The sequence below is a fragment of the Erythrolamprus reginae genome, chromosome 6 (assembly GCF_031021105.1).
Source record: "Erythrolamprus reginae isolate rEryReg1 chromosome 6, rEryReg1.hap1, whole genome shotgun sequence".
NCBI classification, from domain to species: domain Eukaryota; kingdom Metazoa; phylum Chordata; class Lepidosauria; order Squamata; family Dipsadidae; genus Erythrolamprus; species Erythrolamprus reginae.
In genome coordinates, this window is record NC_091955.1 from 14,728,394 (window position 1) to 14,754,234 (window position 25,841).

General features: G+C 43.4%; 1 protein-coding gene across 1 annotated transcript in view; it reads left to right on the forward strand.

Annotated features, from left to right (window-relative positions):
* SCUBE1 (signal peptide, CUB domain and EGF like domain containing 1) overlaps window positions 1-25,841 on the forward strand; it is a 225,391-nt gene that overhangs the window by 187,645 nt on the left and 11,905 nt on the right. The window contains exons 11-18 of the mRNA XM_070755321.1: window positions 691-813; window positions 1,869-1,988; window positions 3,504-3,596; window positions 7,836-7,955; window positions 11,145-11,303; window positions 16,063-16,266; window positions 19,751-19,912; window positions 24,489-24,656. Of these exons, the coding sequence (XP_070611422.1) occupies window positions 691-813; window positions 1,869-1,988; window positions 3,504-3,596; window positions 7,836-7,955; window positions 11,145-11,303; window positions 16,063-16,266; window positions 19,751-19,912; window positions 24,489-24,656 (1,149 nt within the window). The remainder of the gene's footprint in view (window positions 1-690; window positions 814-1,868; window positions 1,989-3,503; window positions 3,597-7,835; window positions 7,956-11,144; window positions 11,304-16,062; window positions 16,267-19,750; window positions 19,913-24,488; window positions 24,657-25,841) is intronic.

The window sequence follows — 25,841 nt, forward strand, 5'->3', positions numbered from 1 at the left end:
CCGGGGGGGGGTGCCTCAATTCCGCCTGACGGCAGAGATGGGTTTTAAGGAGTTTACGAAAGGGAAGGAGGGTGGGGGCAGTTCTAATCTCTGGAGGGAGTTGGTTCCAGAGAGTCGGGGCCGCCACAGAGAAGGCTCTTCCCCTGGGACCCGCCAGACGACATTGTTTAGTCGACGGGACCTGGAGAAGGCTAACTCTGTGGGACCCAATCGGTCGCTGGGATTCGTGCGGCAGATGTTTTTCGCCTCCAAAGAGCCTCCAGGGAAGCCTTTGGAGCCTGGGAAGGGCGAAACATGAGTTGGGAAACAGGCCATTTCTGGCCTCCAGAGGGCCTCTGGGGTGATGGAGGAAGCTGTTTTGGCCCTCCCTGGGCATTGAATTATGGGTGTGGGCACTTGCACATGCGCGATAGCACCCGCCCGTATTCTTTCAGCACCCAAGGAAAAAAGGTTTGCCATCACTGGTCTAGTCTACACTCTTTCCAGGATTCTCAGGTTGTCTGCTACCCAAATACTAGTTGTGGAGATTTTGATTGGGTGGGGGTTTTTTAGAAACAGTGGGCATTGATATAAAATATTGCATTTAGTATTATTCAATATTAAAATACAATGTAGTACTTCTTAAATATTGTTCAAAGAAACGAAAACACCCCCTTACAAGGCAATGTTATTTAATTTAAACATTTTTAGATGTAGATGAATGTAGCATCAACAATGGAAGCTGTGATTATGGATGCCTTAATACTGTGGGAACGTATGAATGTTTATGTCCACCTGGAAGAAAGTTACACTGGAATAAAAAAGATTGTGTTGGTAAGTAACACTACGTAAGGCACATTTTTCCATAGGATTACTGCGCTTGATTGGCCAGCAGATTTGCCTCACCTAAACCCCATAGAGAATCTCTGGGCCATTGCCAAGAGAAAGATGAGAGACATGACATGGAATAATGCAGAAGAGCTGAAGGCTGCTATTGAAGCATCCTGGTCTTCCATAGCATCTCAGCAGTGCCACAGGCCAATAGTGTCCATGCCACCCTGGATTGAGGCAGTAATTGCTGCAAAAGGGGCCCAAACAAAGTACTGAGTTCATATGCATGCTGATACTTTTCAGAAGTCTGATATTGTTCTACGTACAATACTTTTTTCATTGATTGCATGTAATATTCTAATTATCTGAGATAGGGCATTTGGGGTTTTCATGAGCAGCACCCCATAATCATCACAATTACGACAAATCACGGCTTGAACTATCTTGTCTTGCTTGTTATGAATGTATCTCATGTATTAAGTTTCACCTTTTAAGTTAGAATAGAATAGAATAGAATTTTTATTGGCCAAGTGTGATTGGACACACAAGGGATTTGTCTTGGTGCATATGCTCTCAGCGTACATAAAATAAAATATACATTTGTCAAGAATCATGTGGTACAACACTTAATGATTGTCATAGGGGTCAAATAAGAAGCAATATTAATAAAAACCTTAGGATATAAGCAACAAGTTACAGTCATACAGTCAACATGGGAGGAAATGGGTGATAGGAATGATGAGAAAAACTAGTAGAATAGAAGTGCAGATTTAGTAGAAAGTCTGACAGTGTTGAGGGAATTATTTGTTTAGTAGAGTGATGAAGTTCGGAGAAAAACTGTTCTTGTGTCTAGTTGTCTTGGTGTGCAGTTACATTACTGAAATAAATGAACATTTGCACGATATTCTAATTTTTCAAGTTACATTTGTAGTTTGTTTTATCGTGGCTCACGCGTTTGCTCTGTTCACCCCATTTGGAAACAAAGTGAAATCGATTGGAAGATCCATCCTTCAGTCTTTCTGAATTAGTCACTTCCTTCCTGCTTTTTTTCTCCTCAGAGATGGTGAAATGTTTGCCCATTGCCAATCCAGTTCCCAAAGCTCAGTTGCTCTGTAGCAAATCAGGAGGAATTGAGAACTGTTTCTTATTCTGTCCATCCAACACCCTGTTCGTTCCAGGTTGGTATCTAAAAGCATTTCTCCCCTGGTCCATGAAATAAATTACAACGAAATTTCTATAAGGTATATTCACGGGCGGGCTACAGTACCCGCACGTAGGGAACAGGCTGGGAGCATGCACCCCACCAATATGCGCCCCCGTGCCCTACGTGCGTTCGCCCCCTGCGCGGGATTCAGCTTCTGTGCATGCACAGAAGCCTAATATTGTGTGAGGATGAGATTTCCGGGTTTTTTCGCTTCTGCGCATGAGCAGAAGCGAAAAAACCCAGAAATAGCCTTAAAAGGGGTAAGTGGCCACTTGCTGCTGCCGTTCGCCCCGTTCACCCCCCACCCACCCATGCACCTGTCAGAGCAGCTCTCTGCCGCCTTTTGCCCTGCCCGCCCCTGCGCCTGTTGCGGCAGCGGCTTCCTGCAGCCGCTGACTGCCTTTTGCCCTACCCGTTCCGGTGCCTTTCGCGGCAGCAGCTGCCTGCAGTCGCCGGCCGCCTTTTGCCATGCCCGTCGCCGGCGACTCTCGCAGCAGCGGCTCCCCACCACTACCACTCCTGCCCACTGTGCCACGCTGCGAGCGGTCCGCCTGGTCCTTACCTTGTCTGCAGGGATGCCACAGGCAAGGTGCGGCTGGAGATGGGAACAGCTGGAACGGCACGCGAGCATCTTTCTGGCAGTTAAAATTGTCGGCTTCTTTGCTTCTGCACATGCACGGAAGCAAAAAAACCGGTAATTTTTTACCGGAATCGCTCCGACTGCTCGTACACGCACATTCCAGGCATTCTGGCTGGAGCCAACACCTGGGTATATTGGAAAGAGTAAAGATGGTGTCACAATGATGTAATTGAAGCTCCGGCCATTTGTAAATGCAACATACTGTACATATGCACTAGCTGTGTTCTTGACTTTTGACCGCATGGTTGGAATTAAAAGTGAGTTAAAATACATTTCAGTTAGTACTGTTCAAACAAATACTTTGTAAATATAACTGGAGACAAGACAAATGGGAAGAATATTCAGTGAAGCTTTTTGTAAGCTATTACTAATAATTAGGTTATTGTTTACACACACACTTTACTCTGCTTTGGTGTCAAAGGCGTGAAAAATCCACAAAGTTCAGAGACAGCGAGTCACGATCCTGAAGAACTGCGATCAGATAATTATAGCAGCAGCTCTAATTACTGGAGCCCCACCAAAACACAGGTGGCCTCTCTTATCTCCTGTAATATTTCCTCAATTGGTCTCTTCTATGCATAAGTCTGCGCCTGCGTGGGTCTAACACTTCCTCATCCGAAAAGATAATGGTGATTGGCTTCCTGGGCTGTGTGCCAAGCCCCCCTCTTCCAAGTCACACCCACCTTCTTCATCTGAGGAAACTGCACTACCTGACTCTGTTGGCAATAAAACAGGCCTAGGACATGTTGACGTTTCCCTTGCCTCTACCTCCACATTCCCTGGGGCAGGAGCTGGGCCAGAGCCAACCACAACAGATATATATATATTTCTTTTTTCTCTTTTGTTCAGACTCAGAAAATAGCTATTCAGTAAGCTGTGGTGTGCCACTACAACAGGGCAAGTTACAACAGAAACGCAACAATACACTTCCAGGTTGTATAGGTAAGAATACTCTTTGAAATTTGTTGACATAGTTATTTTAACACCTGCATCCTAATAGTTTTGGTGAATGACCCTATTCTGTCTTCTGGATATATGATTTTAAAAGGAAGCTTCTTTAAGGAAATACAAAATAATATACCTGTGTAGCACTTCAAATCTGAAGAAGACGAGAAAAGCTCTAGAGCAGGGATGACAAACCATTTTTTTTCCTCGGGTGACAAAAGTGTGCATGTGCCCATACCCATAATTCAATGCCTCCCATGCGCCCCAAACCCCTGCGCATGCAGGAGCTTTCCTGGATCTTAAAAAACACTCATTCCCATTCAAACAACAGACATACACTACGTTTATCGGCCAGGGGATTAGAGTACAGTAGTACCTCTAGATACGAGCTGCTCTACATGCGAGTATTTCAAGATACGAGCCACGAGGAGAGAGACATTTCTGTTCTATTCCCGAGCTCAAATTTAGGATACGAGCCGAGCGTCCACTAGGTGGCGCAAGAATCCTTGCTTTTGGTTATCTCGGAGGGGAAAAACAACTTGTTCTAGATACGAGTTGCCTCGAGATACAAGCTCCCTTATGGAACGAATTATGCTCGTATCTAGGGGTACTACTGTATAGTGGCCGTAAGCCTGGCAGCATAGTTGAGTCTTCAGACTCTTGCAGAAGACGAGGATGGTGGGGGTAGTACAAATCTCTGGGAGGGGAGCTGATTCCAAAGGGCCGGGCCCCCCACAGAGAAGGCTCTTCCCCTAGGTCCCACCAAGTGACCTTGTTTGTTGAAGGGAGCTGGAGAAGGCCGATTCTGTGGGATCTAACCGGTCGCTGGGACTCATGTGGCAGGAGACAGTCCTGCAAGTAATCTGGCCCGATGCCATGTAGGATTTTATAGATCATAACCAACACTTTGATTTGAGTATGGAAACCAATTGGCAGCCAGTGCAGACCGCGGAGTGTTGGAGAGATGTGAACATGTCTGGGTGATCCCATGACTTGCTCGCGTGGCTGCATTCTGCACAATTTGTAGTTTCCGAACACTCTTCAAAGGTAGTCCCATGTAGAGGGCATTGCAATAGTTGAACCTCGAGGTGATAAGGGAATAAGCGACTGTGAGTAGAGACTCCCTATCTAAATAGGACTGCAACTGGTGCACCAGTCAAACCTGGGCAAACGTCTCCCTCGTCGAAAGATGATGTCCCAAAGATGATTTTCTCAAGATGATTTATTTATTTTATTTATTTTATTTTATTTATTAGATTTGTATGACGCCCCTCTCCGTAGACTCGGGGCGGCTCACAACACAATAAACAGTTCATGAGAAATCTAATAATTTACAATTTAAAGTATTTAAAAAACCCCATTATTAAGCAAACATACATACAAACATACCAAACATAAATTGTATAGGCCCGGGGGAGATATCTCAGTTCCCCCATGTCTGACGACAAAGGTGGGTTTTAAGGAGTTTACAAAAGGCAAGGAGGGTAGGGGCCGTTCTAATCTCTGGGGGGAGCTGGTTCCAGAGAGTCGGGGCCACCACAGAGAAGGCTCTTCCCCTGGGGCCCACCAACCAACATTGTTTGGTTGACTGGACCCGGAGAAGGCCCACTCTGTGAGACCTAATTGGTCGCTGGGATTCGTGCGGCAGAAGGCGGTCTCGGAGATATTCTGGTCCGATGCCATGAAGGGCTTTAAAGGTCATAACCAACACTTTGAATTGTGACCGGAAACTGATCAGCAACCAATGCAGACTGTGGAGTGTTGGTGTAACATGGGCATATTTGGGAAAGCCCATGATTGCTCTCGCAGCTGCATTCTGAACGATCTGGAGTTTCCGAACACTTTTCAAAGGTAGCCCCATGTGAGTGCCTGCAGTGAAATTCTGTGGAAAGATGTGGGTTGCCCAAGGTGCCCCCCAGCATGTGCTGAAGCAATGATTTTCCTTTGAACTTAAAACATTGACCTACCTGTTCTGTCGAGCTCTCTGGTAGAATCCTCCCGAAAATGCACAGATACAATTTCAGACACACACACTTTTGAAAATTCAAAACAATGTTCTTTATACCGAAAATTCAAATAAACGAAGCCCTCTTTTGGAATAGCAAAGAGCACTGGTCTCCAAACAAACTGGTAATTTGTACAAGTCCCTTATCAGTTCTGTGATACTTAGCTTGCAGCTGTGAGGCAATTCACAGTCCTTCTTCTTTCACAAAGTGAAACACTTTGCTCTGGTTTAGTTTCAAAGCGGGGAAAAATCAGCACACAAAAGGTCAAAGTCAGCAAAGCAGTCACGAAACACAAGGATCAGATAATCCTCCACAATGGCCAAACCCACAGGCTGCTATTTATAGCAGCCTCACTAATGACCACAGCCCCACCCAACCACAGGTGGCCTCATTTTCTTTGATAATAATCTCTCAGTTGTTGTTGCCTATGCATCGCGTGGCTGTATCATTAACTCTTGTTCCGAATCCAAGGAGGAGACAGATAATTGATCTCCTTCTGAGCTGTCTGCCACACTCTCCTCCTCCCTGTCACTCATGTCTTCTTGGTCAGAGGAGCCTTCACCAGCAGATTCCACCGGGAGCAAAACAGGCCTGCGGCATGTGGATGTCTCCCCCACATCCACAGTCCTTGGGGCAGGAGCTGGGCCAGAGCTAACCACAACACCTACCTGGAAAGCACCTCGGGGCTCCCCCAACAATTTCATCAACTTGTGCCCGGTCAATTTGTGGGATTTGCAGGCGACAAGCCCTCGGCAAGATTCCTCTATCAAAGCTGTCACCAAACAGGAAATGCCTAAGTTACTTAGAATTTAAATAAAAGTGACGGAAAAGACATCTGGAGCAGTTGAATTTCCGGTTGGCCCGTTGAGCCGTTTTTCACCGCCCCAGGCTTCAGGAGTCTGGAGGTCTCAATGTGGCCTGTGCAGGCTGCACAATTTTTTACTACCACACCGGGGCGTGGTTTATTTTGTGGGTGTGGCTTGGTGATCATGTGACCAGGGGTGGCATAAAGGTCATGTGACTGGCTTAAAGGCGGCCAACTTGACATCATTCATGTCAAGGATTTGAGTTAGGGTGCCTGGCCTCTCCTCGCCTCAAAGAGATAAAATTTCCCTATTTATTATTACTGAACATCCAAAATATACTATTTAATTCTATGTATATATGCCATATTTGTACATACATATTAAACACAGGCACACAAAAATATACATTATCTACTATATAAATTGTATGTATATGTAAAAGCATGCCCAGGCTGTATTGCTTTGATGAACCTCAGTCCCTTGGGGTTCCTGAGACATGGCATTCTTTATTTCTTTATTTCTTTAGCTAGCTAGCTAGCTAGCTAGTTAGTTAGTTAGTTAGTTAGTTAGTTAGTTAGTTAGTTAGTTAGTTAGTTAGTTAGTTATTGGATTTGTATGCCACCCCTCTCCGTGGACCCAGGGCGGCTAACAACAGTGATAAAAACAGAATGTAAAAATCCAATACTAAGACAGCTAAAAACCCTTGTTATAAAACCAATCATACATACAAACATACCATGCATAAATTGTAGAAGCCTAGGGGGAAAGATTATCTTAGTTCCCCCATGCCTGGCAGCAGAGGTGGGTTTTAAGAAGCTTACGAAAGGCAAGGAGGGTGAGGGCAATTCTAATCTCTGGGGGGAGTTGGTTCCAGAGGGGCGGGGCCGCCAAAGAGAAGGCTCTTCCCCTGGGCCCCGCCAACCGACATTGTTTAGTTGATGGGACCCGGAGAAGGCCCACTCTGTGGGACCTAACTGGTCGCTGGGATTCGTGCGGCAGAAGGCAGTCCCTGAGATAATTTATGTAGTACTTTGGGGATTTTTGACTACACATCTTATTTTGGGCACTGCTATCTTGTGCCTGGATTCCACTGGGATTAGGTGTAAAAATTGTAAATAAGTAAATAAATAAGCTTTTGATTGCTTTCCAAAAACCGAACTTTTACCTAGCAAACTTCCAGAATTCCTGTTACCAACCCATCATGGTTTTTGTTTCATTAACCTGGCTCAGTAAAAAAAAAATGTTAATATGAAAGGTGTGATGCTTCATCAAATTTTACACTATGCAAAATGCCAGCATTAAAAACAGTGATATAAAATTATTATTTAACCTTTCTCTCAAAATTATCTCCTTACAAACCTCTCCAGGGCTATCTTTTATTCTTAAAAATATAGAATAGATTCTAATTGATCTTCTTTCTTTAGACATCTTAATGCCACCCATCAAACAGAAGGCTCGTTTTAAAATTAAAGATGCTAAGTGTCATTTAAGGCCTCGCAATAAAGAGAAGATTAAGGAAGTTGGAAAGCAGCAAACTCTTCCAGGTACAAGAGAATTAATTGTTAATCTTAATAATTTTTTTAAAAATCTAATGAAACATTACATTTTTGTCTAAGTTCGGTGTAAATTACCTTTTGGGGCTTTGCTTAATTCTGTTTTACAAGTTGTGGGAACTGCCCTAATTGTTTTGTTTTAATTGCATTGCTAGTGATACAGTAATAGAAATAAACTACAGCTGATCCTCAACTTACAATATTTGTTTAGCAACTATTCTAAGCAGTAGTGGATTGTAAATCCCGTTGCTACCAGTTTGCTCGTGCTTGCGCAGAAGTGACCCGGAGAGGTGGGCGGAGTCTCACGCCCCTACCGCTACCAGTTCGCCGAACCAGACCAAACCGGGAGCAACCCACTACTGGTTCTAAGTTAGAACAGCACTGAAAAAAGTGACATTTTTCTGGTCCTGTCTATTGTCCTGTTGGCACATGCAGCAAAATAAACTCCTAGGGCATTGTTTTTATTTATTTATTTATTTATTTGATTTTTATGCCGCCCTTCTCCTCAGAATCAGGGCGGCTCACAATATGTTAGCAATAGCCCTTTTTAACAGAGCCAGCCTATTGCCCCCACAATCCGGGTCCTCATTTTACCCACCTCGCAAGGATGGAAGGCTGAGTCAACCTTGAGCCAGTGATGACATTTGAACCACTGACCTACAGATCTACAGTCAGCTTCAGTGGCCTGCAGTACAGCACTCTACCTGCTGCGCCACCCCGGCTCAAGAGTATAACTTTATTGACAATTCCACATAGGTATAGGCAGTGAAGGGCTGCAAAAAAATTTACTACCACACTGTGGGCGTGGCTTATTTTGTGGGCATGGCTTTCTGACCATGTGATCAGGTGGGAGTGGCTTGATTATCATGTGGCCGAGGGTGGATTAAAGGTCATGTGACTGGCTTAAAGATGGCCAACTTGATGTCACTCACATCAAGGGTTTGGGTTAGGGTGCCTGACCTCTCTTGCCTCAAAGAGATACAATTTCCCTATCTATTTACTATTGCTGAACATCCAAAATATACTATTTAATTCTATGTATATGTGCCATATGTGCACATACATATTATACACAAGCATAAAAAATATACACTATCTACTATATAAACACACACACAAACACACAGCTCTTCTAAAATTATACACATTCAACTTCTTTACTGTGATAAGAAAAACATACCCAGAGCCCAGAAGGGGGGGGGGGGATTCCAAATTTTTCTACCAGTTCTGTGTACCTGACCATACCTGTAGGAGCCCATCACTGGGCATAGGAGAAGTTAAGCCAGTTTTTGCTCAAAAAAGCAGCTTAGTAAGGTCACCTCTCTCCTCCCTGGGCCATCCATTGTCTACCAATCATATACAGTCAGTTTGTTTTGAGAACAATCTGCCCCTTTTGGAGGTTTCCCAGCATTTGACCTTTATTTATTTTATTTATTTATTTATTAGATTTGTATGTCACCCTTCTCCGAAGACTCGGGGCGGCTCACAACAATAAAAACAATAATATAGCAAAACAAATCTAATATTAAAAGAAGCATATAAAACCCTATCATATATTTAAAAACCAAACAGCACATTCATACCAAACATGAAACAAAATATAAAGAAGCCTGGGGGGAAAGGTGTCTCAACTCCCCCATGCCTGGCGGGATAAGTGAGTCTTGAGTAATTTACGAAAGACAAGGAGGGTGGGGGCAGTTCTAATCTCCGGGGGAAGTTGATTCCAACTTCCGGGGCCGCCACAGAGAAGGCTCTTCCCCCGGGGCCCACCAAACGACATTGTTTAGTCGACGGGACCCGGAGAAGGCCAACTTATCGGCCGCTGGGATTCGTACGGTAGTAGGAAGTTACAGAGGTACTCTGGTCCAATGCCATGTAGGGCTTTAAAGGTCATAACCAACACTTTGAATTGTGACCGGAAACTGATCGGCAGCCAATGCAGACCACGGAGCGTTGTAGAAACGTGGGCGAATCTGGGAAGCCCCACGATGGCTCTCGCGGCTGCGTTCTGTACGATCTGAAGTTTCCGAACATTTTTCAAAGGTAGCCCCATGTAGAGAGCGTTGCAGTAATCAAACCTCGAGGTGATGAGGGCATGAGCGACTGTGAGCAATGACTCCCCGTCCAAATAGAGCCGCAACTGGTGCACCAGACCTTGAAGTGGTAGAAATTATCACAGGCCATAGACATTGCTCTCGAATTCCTCAATTCGCTCCCAGCATTCTGAACTACTCAAAATTTCCACTACAGGTTCTCCAGAACTGGTCAGAACCTGATGAAACTCACCTCTGTTGTGGTCATAGTTTTACAACCTGCCTCTCTCTGGGTTTTTTTTAAGCCAAGATATGAGCAAAACTAGATATTTTATTTTAATAATAAAAGCCATGGTACAATTTTCTGAAAAGTATTGATACATTTCAATAAATGATTTTGGAGAATTTCTCTAACGCTGATTCGTAAAATATTAATACAGTGATACCTTGTCTTACAAACTTAATTGGTTCCGGGATGAGGTTCTTAAGGTGAAAAGTTTGTAAGACGAAACAATATTTCCCATAGGAATCAATGGAAAAGCGATTAATGCGTGCAAGCTCAAAATTCACCCCTTTTGCCAGCCGAAGCGCCCGTTTTTGCGCTGCTGGAATTCCCCTGAGGCTCCCCTCCATGGGAAACCCCACCTCCGTACTTCTGTGTTTTTGCGATGCTGCGATTTCACTGAGGCTCCCCTCGCTGGGAAACCCCACCTCTGGACTTCCGTTGCCAGCAAAGCGCCCATTTTTGCATTGCTGGGATTCCCCTGCAGCATTCCAAAAACACAGAAGTCCAGAGGTGGGGTTTCCCAGCAAGGGGAGCCTCAGGAGAATCCCAGGAGCGCAAAAACGGGTGCTTCGCTGGCAACGGAAGTCCGGAGGTAGAGCATCCCAGCGGCGGCCGTGGGTTTGTAAGGTGAAAATAGTTTGTAAGACGAGGCAAAAAAATCTTAAACCCCGGGTTTGTATCTCGAAAAGTTTGTATCATGAGGCGTTTGTAAGACGAGGTATCACTGTATTAATCTTCAAATTACTATGAAGATATTTTTAATATATCGACCATACTAAAGCTAATGCAGCCAATACCAACGAAGTAATGCTACTACTACACAGCTTAATTTTTTCCCGTGTTGTTTCTGTTGTGCAAAAGGAGGTCAGTTCCCCTGTGCAGACAATTGCCACATAACTTTTGTAAATCTCAAATGTGATTCCTCTAAGAAAAAACGCCGCGGGCGAAAATCTCCATCAAAAGAAGTATCCCATATCACGGCTGAGTTTGAAATGGAGATGAAGTCGGAAGAAGTTTCAGGTGAGTGGGATGGTTTGCGTTATTTCTTTGAGCCAGTTTCCGAGAGTAGAACTAATTATTATTATTATTATTATTATTATTATTATTATTATTATTATTATTATTATTATTAATTCATTCATTCATTCATTCATTCATTCATTCATTCATTCATTTATTAGATTTGTATGCCGCCCCTCTCCATAGACTCAGGGCGGCTCACAACAATAACAAAGACAATGTAAGAACAAATCTAATAATTTAAAAAACACTAAAACCCCCCATTATTAAAAGCAAGAAATTCAGGTTTAATTATCCTGTAAGAATAGCTTTTCATAGTCCACAACTCTTCTAATCACACTATGGGAAAGCATCAGGTTGAGGAAGGTAACTCAGAATATTTGCCTAATCAGGATGAAATGTTAATGAGAAATATACTAAATATAACAATTTAAAAAAACTAATAGAAAAAGTATTGGCTAATGAATTAATATTCTACACAGCCCTCCTGCTTAGTGTAATAAACTAGGAATTCTTGCCATAAGTCTATTTGGAGTGACTTTTTTCATATTTTTAGATTACTGTATATTTTTACTTTAAACTCAAGAATATAGTATATCTAGTTTGCTAAATAACTATTGACAAATAGAGGTTTCCTTTAAACTTCCTAGTGCTACAACAATTTTGTTTAAAATCCAATACAAAAAAATTAATCTATAGCCCCCCCCAAAAAAAACCCCAATCTATGTTAGTAATTTAACATATAATCTAATACCACCTTTGCCTTGCACAGTCCAAATATTGTTCAGCATCCATATAATTAAATATTGATTAATCAGCACCATATATTTATTAATATGAGGGTTACACATACAATAGCGATGACAAATATTCCACAAATGTATAGTAACAATCGAGTTGTCGAAGCGTGGAACTCATTACCGGACTCAATAGTGTCAGCCCCTAACCCCCAACATTTGTCCCTTAGACTCTCCACGATTGACCTCTCCAGGTTCCTAAGAGGCCAGTAAGGGACGTATATAAGTGCACTGATGTGCCTATCGTCCCCTGTCCAATTGTCTTTCCTTATCTCATTTATCATATATATTCTCTCCTTATCTATATCTATCTATATATATACTGTATATATATTATATATATATATATATATATATATATATATATATATATATATATATATATAATATATATTCTCTCCTTATCTCTTATATCATATATATTCTCTCCCTCCCATCTACTTCTCTTCTTTTTACTTTCTATCGTTATATATATTACTTAATGTCTATTCTCTTCCACATGTATTGTATATTGGACAAAGAATAAAATAAAATAAAAATAAATTCCCCAGAAGCTTTTCTTGGAGACGGGCGGCATACGAATCCAATTAAACTTGAAACGTAAATTTTTCGAATTAGAAGTGGGTTCCTGCTGGAATGGACCAGTTCTGTAGAACCGGTAGCAGGAATTTTCCCCTGCTCACTGAACTGGTAGCGATGGCTGGCTTGAAAGGCCCCCAAACTGATCCTCCAGGTTTAAATCTGTCCACGGAAGCCAAATATACATGAAAATAACCCTCTGTATATGCGCAAAGCCTCCTGCGCATGCACAGATAAACTTAATCTGGGAGTGATGGGGGTGTGAGCACACAAAATACACATTTCTGGCGTGATCTCAAACCAGTAGTCAAGGTAAGTAGAACCCACCCCTGCTTCCAATAAGTTTCTTTTATAGTACTTGATATCATCCACCCAATATAACTTTTCTCAATTGCCACTATTCATTTTTTGGACAGGAAATCAAAACTCCATACTGAGGTCAAGGTTAAAGTTGATTCATAGTCCTAGAAGTTTCTCCTATTGGAAATCTGTCTGTAGGAATAATTATCTGACTTGGTTTTGATAATAATGGACTGTATGCAGCGAAGTGTGCAAAAGCAAAAAATCGCCCAAAATCTCACTCATGTATATGTCCTTGCACAAGATTTCGCTTCTGGCACATGTGCAGAGGCCGAATCTCACGCCAATGCATCTGCCCGCCCGCCAATCAACTGAAGCTGCACATGCCGCTCCGTTTTCACTACTGAGACACTATATTGCCCTGACTGGCTGGAACCCACGACTGACTGACTGACTGACTGACTGACTGTATTTGTGTGAATCCATACTGCCTAAAAGAATTGTGTCTAAAAATAACTGATACTCATAAGATTCTTCTGTGTATACCAAATAGTGTCAGAGAAAGATATATCAAACATATAAACTTTATAAGATTATGATCTTATATAGAAGCAAAAGGTTGAAGTTAGGGAATTAACTGCTGACCAAGAATAAATCAGCCAGGCTGTGGGAGGGGCATTAAGTGGAACCAAAATTATTATTATTATTATTATTATTATTATTATTATTATTATTATTATTATTATTATTATTATTATTTAGATTTGTATGCCACCCCTCTCCGTAGACTCGGGGCGGCTCACAACAATGATAAAAACAATACATAATGACAAATCTAATAATTAGAATCTAAAATAACAATAGTACATTTTAAAAAGTCTAAAAAGCAAGGAACCCTAATATATAAAAACATACATACAGTCATGTCATGCACAAAAACTACATAGGCAGGGGGAGATGTTTCAGTTCCCCCACACCTGACGACAGAGGTGGGTTTTAAGGAGTTTACGGAAGGCATGGAAGGTGGGGGCAGTTCTAATCTCTGGAGGGAGCTGATTCCAGAGGGTCGGAGCTGCTACAGAGAAGGCTCTTCCCCTGGGTCCCGCCAGACCACATTGTTTAGTCGACGGGACCCGGAGAAGGCCAACTCTGTGGGACCTAACCGGCCGCTGGGATTCGTGCGGCAGAAGGCGGTCTCGCAAATACCCTGGTCCAGTGCCATGAAGGGCTTTATAGGTGATGACCAACACTTTGAATTATGACCGGAAACTGATCAGCAGCCAATGCAAACTGCGGAGTGTTGGAGTAACATGGGCATATTTGGGAAAGCCCATAATTGCTCTCGCAGCTGCATTCTGCACGATCTGAAGTTTCCGAACACTCTTCAAAAGTAGCCCCATGTAGAGAGCGTTACAGTAGTCGAACCTCGAGGTGATGAGGGCATGAGTGACTGTGAACAGTGACCCCAGTCCAAATAGGGCTGCAACTGGTGCACCAGGCGAACCTGGGCAAACGCCCCCCTCGCCACAGCTGAAAAATGTTTCTCTAATGTGAGCTGTGGATCGAGGAGGACACCCAAGTTGCGGACCCTCTCTGAGGGGGTCAATAATTTCCCCCCAGGGTGATGGACGGACAGATGAAATTATCCTTGGAAGGCAAAACCCACAGCCACTCTGTCTTATCAGGGTTGAGTTTGAGTCTGTTGACACCCATCCAGGCCCCAACAGCCTCCAGACACTGGCACATCACTTCCACTGCTTCGTTGACTGGACATGGGGTGGAGATGTAAAGCTGGGTATAATCAGCGTACTGATGATACCTCACCCCATGCCCTTGGATGATCTCACCCAGCGGTTTCATGTAGATATTAAATAGCAGGGGGGAGAGGACCGACCCCTGAGGCACCCCACAAGGGAGAGACCTCGGGGTCGACCTCTGACCCCCCACTAACACCGACTGCGATGGACCGGAGAGGTAGGAGAACCACTGAAGAACAGTGCCTCCTACTCCCAACCCCTCCAGCCGGTGCAGAAGGATACCATGGTCGATGGTATCGAAAGCCGCTGAGAAATACAGATCTAGAAACAGTGGACCTGTGAGATTTTTAATCTACTGAATGCGTAAAGAGATTTATAAAGATTGTATAATTTCATAAGGAGGTTTGCCGTTTTCTCCATGGTAATAAGTAAGCATATCACAAGCACCGCTTCTAAAGCTGTGGAATTCCAACATACTGATTCAGATATAATAGGCGTAGCAGGCAACATTGTCTAAGACATAATCATTTATTAACTGAGATTGATTAATTCAATTATTGATATGAAGGCCTTCCTTTTCTTGAGGGTATTAGGTGTTGTACATACTCCTGATCAGTTGGAGGAAGATGAAGATATTGAGGACTCGGGTTCAGATAGTGTTTATGAAGTAGTGGGGGGCCCGGGGTTACAGGTAGTAGAACAGGTGGGAGGCCAGCCACAGGATGGGGCCATGAGTTCAGGATCTAGTGAGGGAGAATCAGATGCTCGCTGGGTTAACCCTAAATTCAGAAGGGTCCAAAAACGTAGAGAACAGATGTCTGGAAGAAGATATTAAGGAGAGGAATGGATTAAATATTGTAGTGATGTATTTGGCACGTCAGGGGGTCAGTGGAGAAGAAGGGTGGAGATTCAACATTGCCGGAAAGGAAAATGGATGTGTTTTTGCCACTCTAAAGTAAGCCAAAGTATTTTGTATTATTATCAGTCAGTGCTGCTGTTTTTCAAAGTTATGTAGTTAGGAAAATAAATCTTGTTTAAGTAAAACAGGAGGAGGAATGTGAGAAATGCAGATAAGAGAGATAACGGACCGAGTGTTGTATGGAATGTGTTTGAATTACAGGAGAGCAGAGAAATAAATGGAGTTTCTTTATTCATGAAATGATGCATTTAATAAGAGTTATTTGTAATTGCTAAATTTCTACCAGAAGCCAGAACATTAGTGACTTCAAAAAATATATTTTACTCCAGACACAACAAGGTGACTCTGAAATCTGTGTTCTAATTCATCTCTCAGTTGATTCTAACATTTCTATTTCTCCCGCTTAGACACTTGCAATGTTGACTGTTTGAGAAAAAGGATGGAACAGAAACTACAAACAGCTATCAAAACCTTGAGAAAATCGATTAACAAGCAGCAATTTTACATTCAGTTTTCTGGGACCGAGTACGAAGTAGCTCAGAAGGCAGCTAAAATTGTCAACGAAGGACCTTCCTGCAGTACTGGGCAAGTGCAGCAAGATGGAAAATGTGGTAAGATTCGAATAAAATGCTTTACTTCACATGCCCAGAAAAAATTGTTTTCTCATGAGACGATTTCCCAGATGTTTCTATTTGAACAAATTAGAAACCTGATATTTGACAGGGGTGTCGAATTCAAGGTAAAAGACCTTGGAATACTAATATCAAATGATCTAAGTGCCAAAGCCCACTGCAACAATATCGCCAAAAAGGCTTCTAGAGTTGTTAACCTGATCCTACACAGCTTCTGCTCTGGCAATCTCAGCTACTCACCAGAGCCTACAAAACTTTTGCCAGACCCATCCTTGAATACAGTTCATCTGTCTGGAACCCATACCACATCTCGGACATCAACACCCTAGAAAAGGTCCAAAGATACTTCACCAGAAGAGCCATTCACTCCTCCAGTCGAAACAGAATACCCTACGAAAGCAGACTATCAATCCTAGGTCTACAAAGCTTAGAACTATGTCGCCTAAAACACGATCTAAGTATTGCCCACAAGATCATATGCTGCAACGTTCTACCTGTCAATGACTACTTCAGCTTCAATCGCAACAACACAAGAGCACGCAACAGATTCAAACTTAATATTAACCGCTCCAAACTTGACTGTAAAAAATATGACTTCAGCAACCGAGTTTGCTCAGTAGTGTCAACCCCTAACCCCAAACATTTTTCCCTTAGACTATCCACGATTGACCTCTCCAGGTTCCTTAGAGGTCAGTAAGGGGCGTGCATAAGTGCACCAGTGTGCCTTCTGTCCCCTGTCCAGTTGTCTCTTTTTATCTCATTTATCTTTTCTTCCTTTCAAATATGTTCACCTATACTTTTATATCTTTTCTTCTATTCTTTTCTTTACTTATATTATTACATATCTTTCTCTTCAATGTGTATTATGTATTGGACAAAATAAATAAATGAATGAATGAATGAATGAATGAATGAATGAATGAATGGCCTTGGGGACAGATTTAGCCTGTAGGTGCTTTGATTTAGTCCACAGGACAGCCCTAGAAACAGCAAGGACTGGTTTTCAGACAGTGAAAATAGAGCTTGGAAGGGTTGCAGGTGGCCCTCCCAAGCTCCATTTTTACTGTCAGAGGGTTGCAGGGTGCTGTTGCAGCCAAAAACAGAGCTCACAAGAGCTGTGGGCAGCCCTCCTAAGCTCTGTTTTCACTGGCAGAGGGTTGCATGAAGCCATCACAACTGAAAACCATGCTTAGGAGCTCATTTTTGCTGGCATAGTGCTTGGGCTATCACAGGGGCCTGGCACGAGAGATGTTGAGCTAGCCACACCCACCCAGGCCACGCCCACCCTAGTCCCACAAGGTCAAACATAACCCTCAATGAAATTGACTGTGACACCCCCTGCACTACAATATGGGTGCCAACAGACTCAAACTCAACCCGGATAAGATGGAGTGGCTGTGGGTTTTGCCTCCCAAGGACAATCCCACCTGTCCGTCCATCACCCTGGGGGGGGGGGAATTATTGACCCCCTTGGAGAGGGTCCGCAACTTGGGCGTCCTCCTCGATCCACAGCTCACATTAGAGAACCATCTTTCAGCTGTGGCAAGGGGGGCGTTTGCCCAGGTTCACCTGGTGCACCAGTTGTGGCCCTATTTGGACTCACTGCTCACAGTCACTCATGCCCTCATCACCTCGAGGTTCGACTACTGTAACGCTCTCTACATGGGGCTACCTTTGAAGAGTGTTCGGAAACTTCAGATCGTGCAGAATGCAGCTGCGAGAGCAGTCATGGGCTTTCACAGGTATGCCCATGTTACACCAACACTCCGCAGTCTGCATTGGTTGCCGATCAGTTTCCGGTCACAATTCAAAGTGTTGGTTATGACCTTTAAAGCCTTTCATGGCATCGGACCAGAATATCTCCGAGACCGCCTTCTGCCGCACTAATCCCAGCGACCGATTAGGTCCCACAGAGTGGGCCTTCTCCGGGTCCCGTCAACTAAACAATGTTGGTTGGCAGGCCCCAGGGGAAGAGCCTTCTCTGTGGCAGCCCCGACTCTCTGGAAACAGCTCCCCCCAGAGATTCGAACTGCCCCTACCCTCCTTGCCTTTCGTAAACTCCTTAAAACCCACCTTTGTCGTCAGGCATGGGGGAACTGAGATATCTCCCCCAGGCCTATACAATTTATGTATGGTATGCTTGTATGTATGTCTGCTTAATAATGGGTTTTTAAAAAATATTTTAAATTGTAAATTATTAGATTTGTCATGCTGTTTTATTGTGTTGTGAGCCGCCCTAGTCTACGGAAAGGGGCGGCATACAAATCTAATAAATAATAATAATAATAATAATAATAATAATAATAATAATAATAATAATAATAATAATAATAATATGTACACATTTCAGAGCTTGTTTTATATATAGATGTAAAAATGTGTTCTTAATATTAACAACTTTGCGATGAGGCTCGCCCAGAAAGTAATGCACCACATTTTTTTTCTCAGCCCACAGTAAGGGTACAAGTGCAAAACTTTAGATATACATTATTTGAATTGTCAGGAGTGTGTGTGTAAATTTTGCATTTCTTCAGATAGATAACATAGCTGCAGCAGTGTTTTGAAATGGCGTCTGTAAGTGATGTACGTTACAAGCAGCGTGTCTTCATTGAATTTCTCACTGCGGAGAAAGAAACTGTTGGGAACATTCACAAACATTTGTGTACAGTTTAGGGAGAATCTGCAGTCAACAGAAGTACGGTTAGTCGCTGGGCACAGAGGGTGAGGCCATTAGAGGTGATTTGCACAGTGTAGAAATGGCTTTGTGACCAGAACAAGGAGTGGTACCAACAGGGCATACATGCCCTTATGTCTCGCTGGAGGAAGGCATAGAACGGGACGGAGATTACATTGCAAAATAGGGGGTGTAGAAGAAACATCATTCTTTCTTGTGTGTAAGTTTCATTGTGTTCAGTAAATAATTGTTGAAGAAAAAAATGTGGTGCATTACTTTCTGGGCGACCCTCGTATGTGAGGATTTAAAATACAGTGGTACCTCGTGATACGAACTCCTCGTGATACGAACCCGGGGTTCGGAATTTTTTTGCCTCTTCTTATGAACTTTTTTCGGCTTACGAACCCACCGCAGATCGCAAAATGGCGCGTTCAGGTTCGGGAGAAGCCCCCCAGCTGTTTTAAAAGGTGACAGCCGGGCGGCGGCGCCCAGTAGAGCGCCATTTTGCGATTTTTGTTCTTTTTGCACACATTAATCGCTTTTACATTGTTTCCTATGGGAAACAATGTTTCGTCTTACGAACCTTTCGCCTTACGAACCTACTTCCAGAACCAATTAAGTTCGTAAGACAATGTATTACTGTATTACTCAAAGATTGTAAGATCTTATCTACTGTAAAGCTCAACAGTGATCGGTTAAAGGCATGGTTGCCAGTGATCGATACTACTGTGAAGACTCTGTGATAATGAAACATAGAAATAAATGCAGAATTGATTTTTATTTTCCCAGCCACCTGCAGCATTGGCACCTATTACAGTGGAGAACATAATCATTGCATCCCTTGCTCACCAGGGACATATCAAGACACAGAAGGTCAGCTCTCCTGCGAACCTTGTCCAGGGAATGATGGGCAAGGCACTACAGGTGCACGAAGTGTGTTAGAATGTGGAGGCAAGTACCATTTCATTTCAGGAATTTCATTCAGAAACTGGATGGGAAAGTGAATTTAAAAAATAGGAAAAAGGGGAAATCTAAGGTTGTGACCTGAGCTGTAAATCATTGTTTTGTATTGACGTATCTGTTGCATCCCGCTAAATGCTTTCTGGGATATTTATTTATTTATTTGTTTGTTTGTTTGTTTGTTTATTTATTCAATTTTTATGCCGCCCTTCTCCTTAGACTCAGGGCGGCTTACAACATGTTAGCAATAGCACTTTTTAACAGAGCCAGGCTATTGCCCCCACAATCCGGGTCCTCATTTTACCCACCTCGGAAGGATGGAAGGCTGAGTCAACCTTGAGCCTTGATGAGATTTGAACTGCTGACCTTCAGATCTACAGTGGCCTGCAGTACAGCACTCTACCTGCTGCGCCACCCCGGCTCATGCTTAGATCTTGCATAATCAGTTCATGTGAAGCCCCCATCAGGTTACTCCGAATGTCATAGAACTGTGGAGGTCAAACTCTTGGCCCACGGGCCAGATGCATCACACGCTAGCTATGCCCCCCCCCCCCGTTTTAGCAAAAGGGGAAAAAGTTGGAAGACGTCATTTGATGACGTCACTGCAACATTGACACTCCTATCCTAAAATATATCTTATACAGTAGTCCTTCAACCTACATCTGTTATAACAGATTTCATAGCTGCATATGGCCCTCCTCAAAGTTATGACTGCTGTAGCATTTCATTTCATAACTTTCATTCAGAAACTGGACTGGAAAGTTAATTGAAAATAGGGAAAAGGAGAAATCTGAAGTTGTGACCTGAGCTGTAAATCATTGTTTTACATTGACTTGTCTATTGTACCTGCTAAAAGTTTCCTGGGATATGGTTAGACTGATAATCAGTTCATGTGAAGCACCAGTCAGGTTACTCTGAATGTCCTAGAATGTATCTTATACCAGTGTTTTTCAACCAGTGTGCCGTGGCACACTAGTGTGCCACGAGACATGGTCAGGTGTGCCGCGAAGAAGGAAGCTCAGGTTTCGGTCTCGCAACTTTTTGCTGACTTTTTGCTGAGAGAGAGAGAGAGAAAGTAAGCAAGAGACAGGGAAAGAGAGAGAGACTGAGAGTGAGAGAGAGAGAGAAAGCAAGAGAGAGAGAGAGAAAGAGAGAAAGAAAGAAAGAGTGAGAGAGAAAAAAGCAAGAGAGAGAGAAAGAGAGAGAAAGAAAGAGAAAAAAGCAAGAGAGAGAGAAAGAGAGAAAAGGAGAGGAAGGGAGAGAGAGAGAGAGAGAAATGAGCAAAAAAGGGACAAAAAAAAGAGAAACGAGAAAATGATTGAGGGAATGAGAGGAAAGAGAGAGAAACAAAAGAGAGAGAGAAGTGACTCTTGATTTAAAGCATGTGATAAAAAGCACCCAAAGAATAAGAGAGGAAAAAAACCCAGCCCTCGCCTGTTTTTGGAAACGGTTCCAGAATGTGTACACACACACACACACACACAAGGGGGGGAGGAGACACATTTACAACCAGTTGTAGTGTCCCACATGATTGCAACTTCCAAAGTCTTTTGTAGTTTTCTAGCAATAAAAAAGTGTGTGTGTAACATATTTTTCATGATAATGAAAAGGAACAATGACAGTGGTCTAGAGGTTAATATGATAATGATCTAGAGATTAAAGCTACTGCCTTACAGGCAGATTCCCCAGGTTCAAATCCTGGTAAGGGTATGGCTAGCTGATGAGAGCAAAATAGCTTGAAATAGATCTATACTTCCCTTCCTTTTCATTATCAGCAAAAATATGTTACACATATAGAATATAGTTTGTCGCCTATAAAAATTAAACTGCCTTGGATATGGCCCCTGGAGGGGGCGAGAGGCAAATAAGGAAGCAGTATGCTCCTTCCCATATTTGGGTATACCAGAGTGATTCAACAGAAAAAAATGTTTGTTTGTTTGTTTGTTTGTTTGTTTGTTTGTTTGTTTGTAGGATTTGAACCTGTAGCCTCTGCCTTGGGCAGGGAATTAACCTCTAAGCTACAGGATCTCCTCCTTTCAGCTTTGTACCAGGAAAGTGTTATATCATTTTTCTGTTGAATCAACTTGGCATATCCAAAGAATATATATCTTATTTTTGCTGATAATGAAAAGGAAGGGAGACTAGTATAGATCTATTTCGAGCTCTTTTGTTCTCTTCAGCTAACCATACCCTTACTGGGATTTGAAACTGTGGGGTCTGCCTTAAGGCAGCAGCTTTAACCTCTAGACTTTATATTATATATATACAGTGATACCTCGTTTTATGAACGCCTTGTCATACAAACTTTTCGAGATAAAAACCCGGGATTTAAGATTTTTTTGCCTCTTCTTACAAATTATTTCACCTTATAACCCACTGCCGCCTCTATTTTCCCCCGCCTCCAGACGTCCATTACAAGCGAAGCACCCATTTCTGCGCTGCTGGGATTCCCCTGAGACTCCCCTCCATGGGAAACCCCACCTCTCGACTTCCGTGTTTTTGTGATGCTGCAGGGGAATCCCAGCAACGGGAATCCCAGCAGCGCAAAAACGAGTGCTTTGCTGGCAACGGAAGTCCGGAGGTGGGGTTTCCCAGCGAGGGGATCCTCAGTGAAATCGCAGCATCACAAAAACACAGAGGTCCGGAAGTGGGGTTTCGAGGACTTCGGTGTTTTTGCGATGCTGCGATTTCACTGGTGCTCCCTTTGCTGGAAAACCCCACCTCCAGACTTCCGTTGCCAGCGAAGCGCTCGTTTTTGCGATACTGGGATTCCCCTGCAGCATCGCAAAAACACAAAAGTCTGGAGGTGGGGTTTCCTATGGAAGGGAACCCCAGCAGCGCAAAAACGGGCTCTTCGGCTGGCAAAAGGGGTGAATTTTGGGCTTGCACGCATTAATCGCTTTTCCATTGATTCTTACGGGAAACATTGTTTCATCTTACAAACTTTTCACCTTATGAACCTCATCCCGGAACCAATTAAGTTTGTAAGACAAGGTATCACTGTATATATATATATATACAGTGGTACCTCATCATACGAACTTAATTGGTTCCAGGAGGAGGTTCGTAAGGTGAAAAGTTCGTAAGATGAAACAATGTTTCCCATAGGAATCAATGTAAAAGCAAATAATGCGTGCAAATCCTTCAGGAAAATCCCAAACTTTAGAAGGGAGGCGAACAGAGGGCAGGGAGGAGCAGCTAAAGGGGGCGGGTGGAAGAAGCTAGGCTAGGCTAAAGGGTGAATGGGAAGGAAGAAAGGCAAGGGGGCGCCCCTCCCTTTTCTTTCTTCAAAAGACACAGTTTCAGTGCCTTTGCAAGCATGCGATATCTTTACTCCTCCAAGCTGCCCCTCCCTTTTCTTTCTTCAAAAGACACAGTTTCATTGCCTTTGCAAGCATGCGATATCTTTACTCCTCCAAGCTGCCCCTCCCTTTTCTTTCTTAAAAAGACACAGTTTCAGTGCCTTTGCAAGCATACGAAATCATTACTCCTCCAAGCTGCCCCTCCCTTTTCTTTCTTAAAAAGACACAGTTTCATTGCCTTTGCAAGCATGCAAAATCTTTACTCCTCCAAGCTGCCCCTCCCTTTTCTTTCTTAAAAAGACACAGTTTCATTGCCTTTGCAAGCATGCGATATCTTTACTCCTCCAAGCTGCCCCTCCCTTTTCTTTCTTAAAAAGACACAGTTTCAGTGCCTTTGCAAGCATACGAAATCATTACTCCTCCAAGCTGCCCCTCCCTTTTCTTTCTTCAAAAGACACAGTTTCAGTGCCTTTGCAAGCATGCAAAATCTTTACTCCTCCAAGCTGCCCCTCCCTTTTCTTTCTTAAAAAGACACAGTTTCATTGCCTTTGCAAGCATGCGATATCTTTACTCCTCCAAGCTGCCCCTCCCTTTTCTTTCTTAAAAAGACACAGTTTCAGTGCCTTTGCAAGCATACGAAATCATTACTCCTCCAAGCTGCCCCTCCCTTTTCTTTCTTAAAAAGACACAGTTTCATTGCCTTTGCAAGCATGCGATATCTTTACTCCTCCAAGCTGCCCCTCCCTTTTCTTTCTTAAAAAAAGTGGGGGGAAAGAAACCCCTTCATCCCAGCAGCAGCTGCTTGGGTTCCTAAGGTGAAAATAGTTCAGAAGAAGAGGCAAAAAAATCTTAAACACCGGGTTCGTATCTTGAAAAGTTCGTTAGAAGAGGCGTTCGTAAGATGAGGTACCACTGTATTTGATATATATATCCATATCCATCCATCCATCCATTCATCCATCCATCCACAGAAATCCCAAAGAACAAATGCCACAGAAACTGAGATGACTGGTAAGCTGTGCCTTAGCTGTCTATGGAGATTCTCAGTCATCCAGGTCATGGTTGTCCCAAAGGTGCTTTTTCAAGAGGCAACTTGGCTTTTCTGGCTTTTCTTTGAAGAAGACACTTCGCTTCTCATCCAAGAAGTTTCTTCAGCTCTGAGAAACATCTTCAAAGAAAAGCCAAGTTGCCTCTTGAAAAAACACCCTTTGGGACAGTGCCTTAGCTATGTTTGTGTGTAAATCATAGATTTATTCCCTTTCTAGGGCAGTGTTCTCCTGGGCAATTTTCTTTTGATGGTTTTAAACCTTGCAGACTGTGTCCACTTGGCACTTACCAGTCTGAACCAGGAAGGACCCTCTGTTTCCCCTGTGGAGGAGGACTGGGGACAAAGTACGAGGGTGCAGTTTCATTTCAAGACTGTGAAACCAAAGGTAATGTTTATGTTCTGTCCTTCCATGTATTATTAGGGCAGCTCAGTGATGAAATCCAGTTTTTTAAATTACCAGTTCTGTGGGCGTGGCTCGGTGGGCGTGGCTTGGAGGGCATAGCAGGGGAAGGATACTGCAAAATCTCCATTCCCAGCCCACTCCGGGGCCAGTCAGAGGTGGTATTTACAAGTTCTCCCAACTACTCAAAATTTCTACTCCAGGTTCTCCAGAACCTGTCAGAACCTGGGGCAGCTCAAAATAAAATATAAGAATATCCTAAAACAGTGATGGCGAACCTATGGCATGGGTGCCACAGGTGGCATGCGGAGCTATATCTGCTGGCTCGTGAGCCGTTGTCGTAGATCAGCTCCAACATGCATTTGTATGCTGGTCCAGGGATGGGTTGCTGCCCCCGTGGGTGCGGGGGACACAGTGGGGGTAATAGGTTTATGCACTTTTTATTGAATACTTAATAGTTTTTTTATTTTCCTTCCTCTTCTAGTCCCTTAATATGATCCTTAATTACTTTTTAAAACAAGAAATAATTAAACGGTATGTTTTTACCCACAAACGCTTTAATCATTTTAATCATTATCTAGAACTGAACTTTTATAGCAATTAAAGAAAACTGAGCTACTTGCCTAATCTCTTATCATACTGAACCTTGTGGGTTCAGAACAAAACCTTAAAACGTGACGGTGCTCCTCAACAAATAATGCTGTCTATCGTTGGTCCTTTTTGTGGCTGTTTAAATCATGTGACTTAATCAACTGAAAAAGAGTCCAAGCACTTATTTGAAAACTTATCTTGGCCGGTAAGCCACTCCCGCCCAGTCACATGACCTTTAAGCCACCTCCCAGTCATATGACCATCAAGCCACACCCACACGATAAGCCACGCCCACAGTGTAGTACCCTGTTTCCCCGATAGTAAGACACCCCCGATTGTAAGACGTATCGGGGGTTTCAGGGGGGTCGGCTAATATAAGCCGTACCCCGAAAGTAAGACATATGTCTTACTTTCGGGGAAACACGGGGGTATTGCCGGGGGGGGCAGCCCAATGACGTCGCTTCCAAGCTCCCCGCGCGCCCCTCGCCTTCGCCTCGCCGCGGCGCCACCGCCTCTTCCCTGGCTTGGCAAAGCGAAGGACGGCGCTGGTCCGAAGTGAGCCGAGCGGGCGGCGGCTTG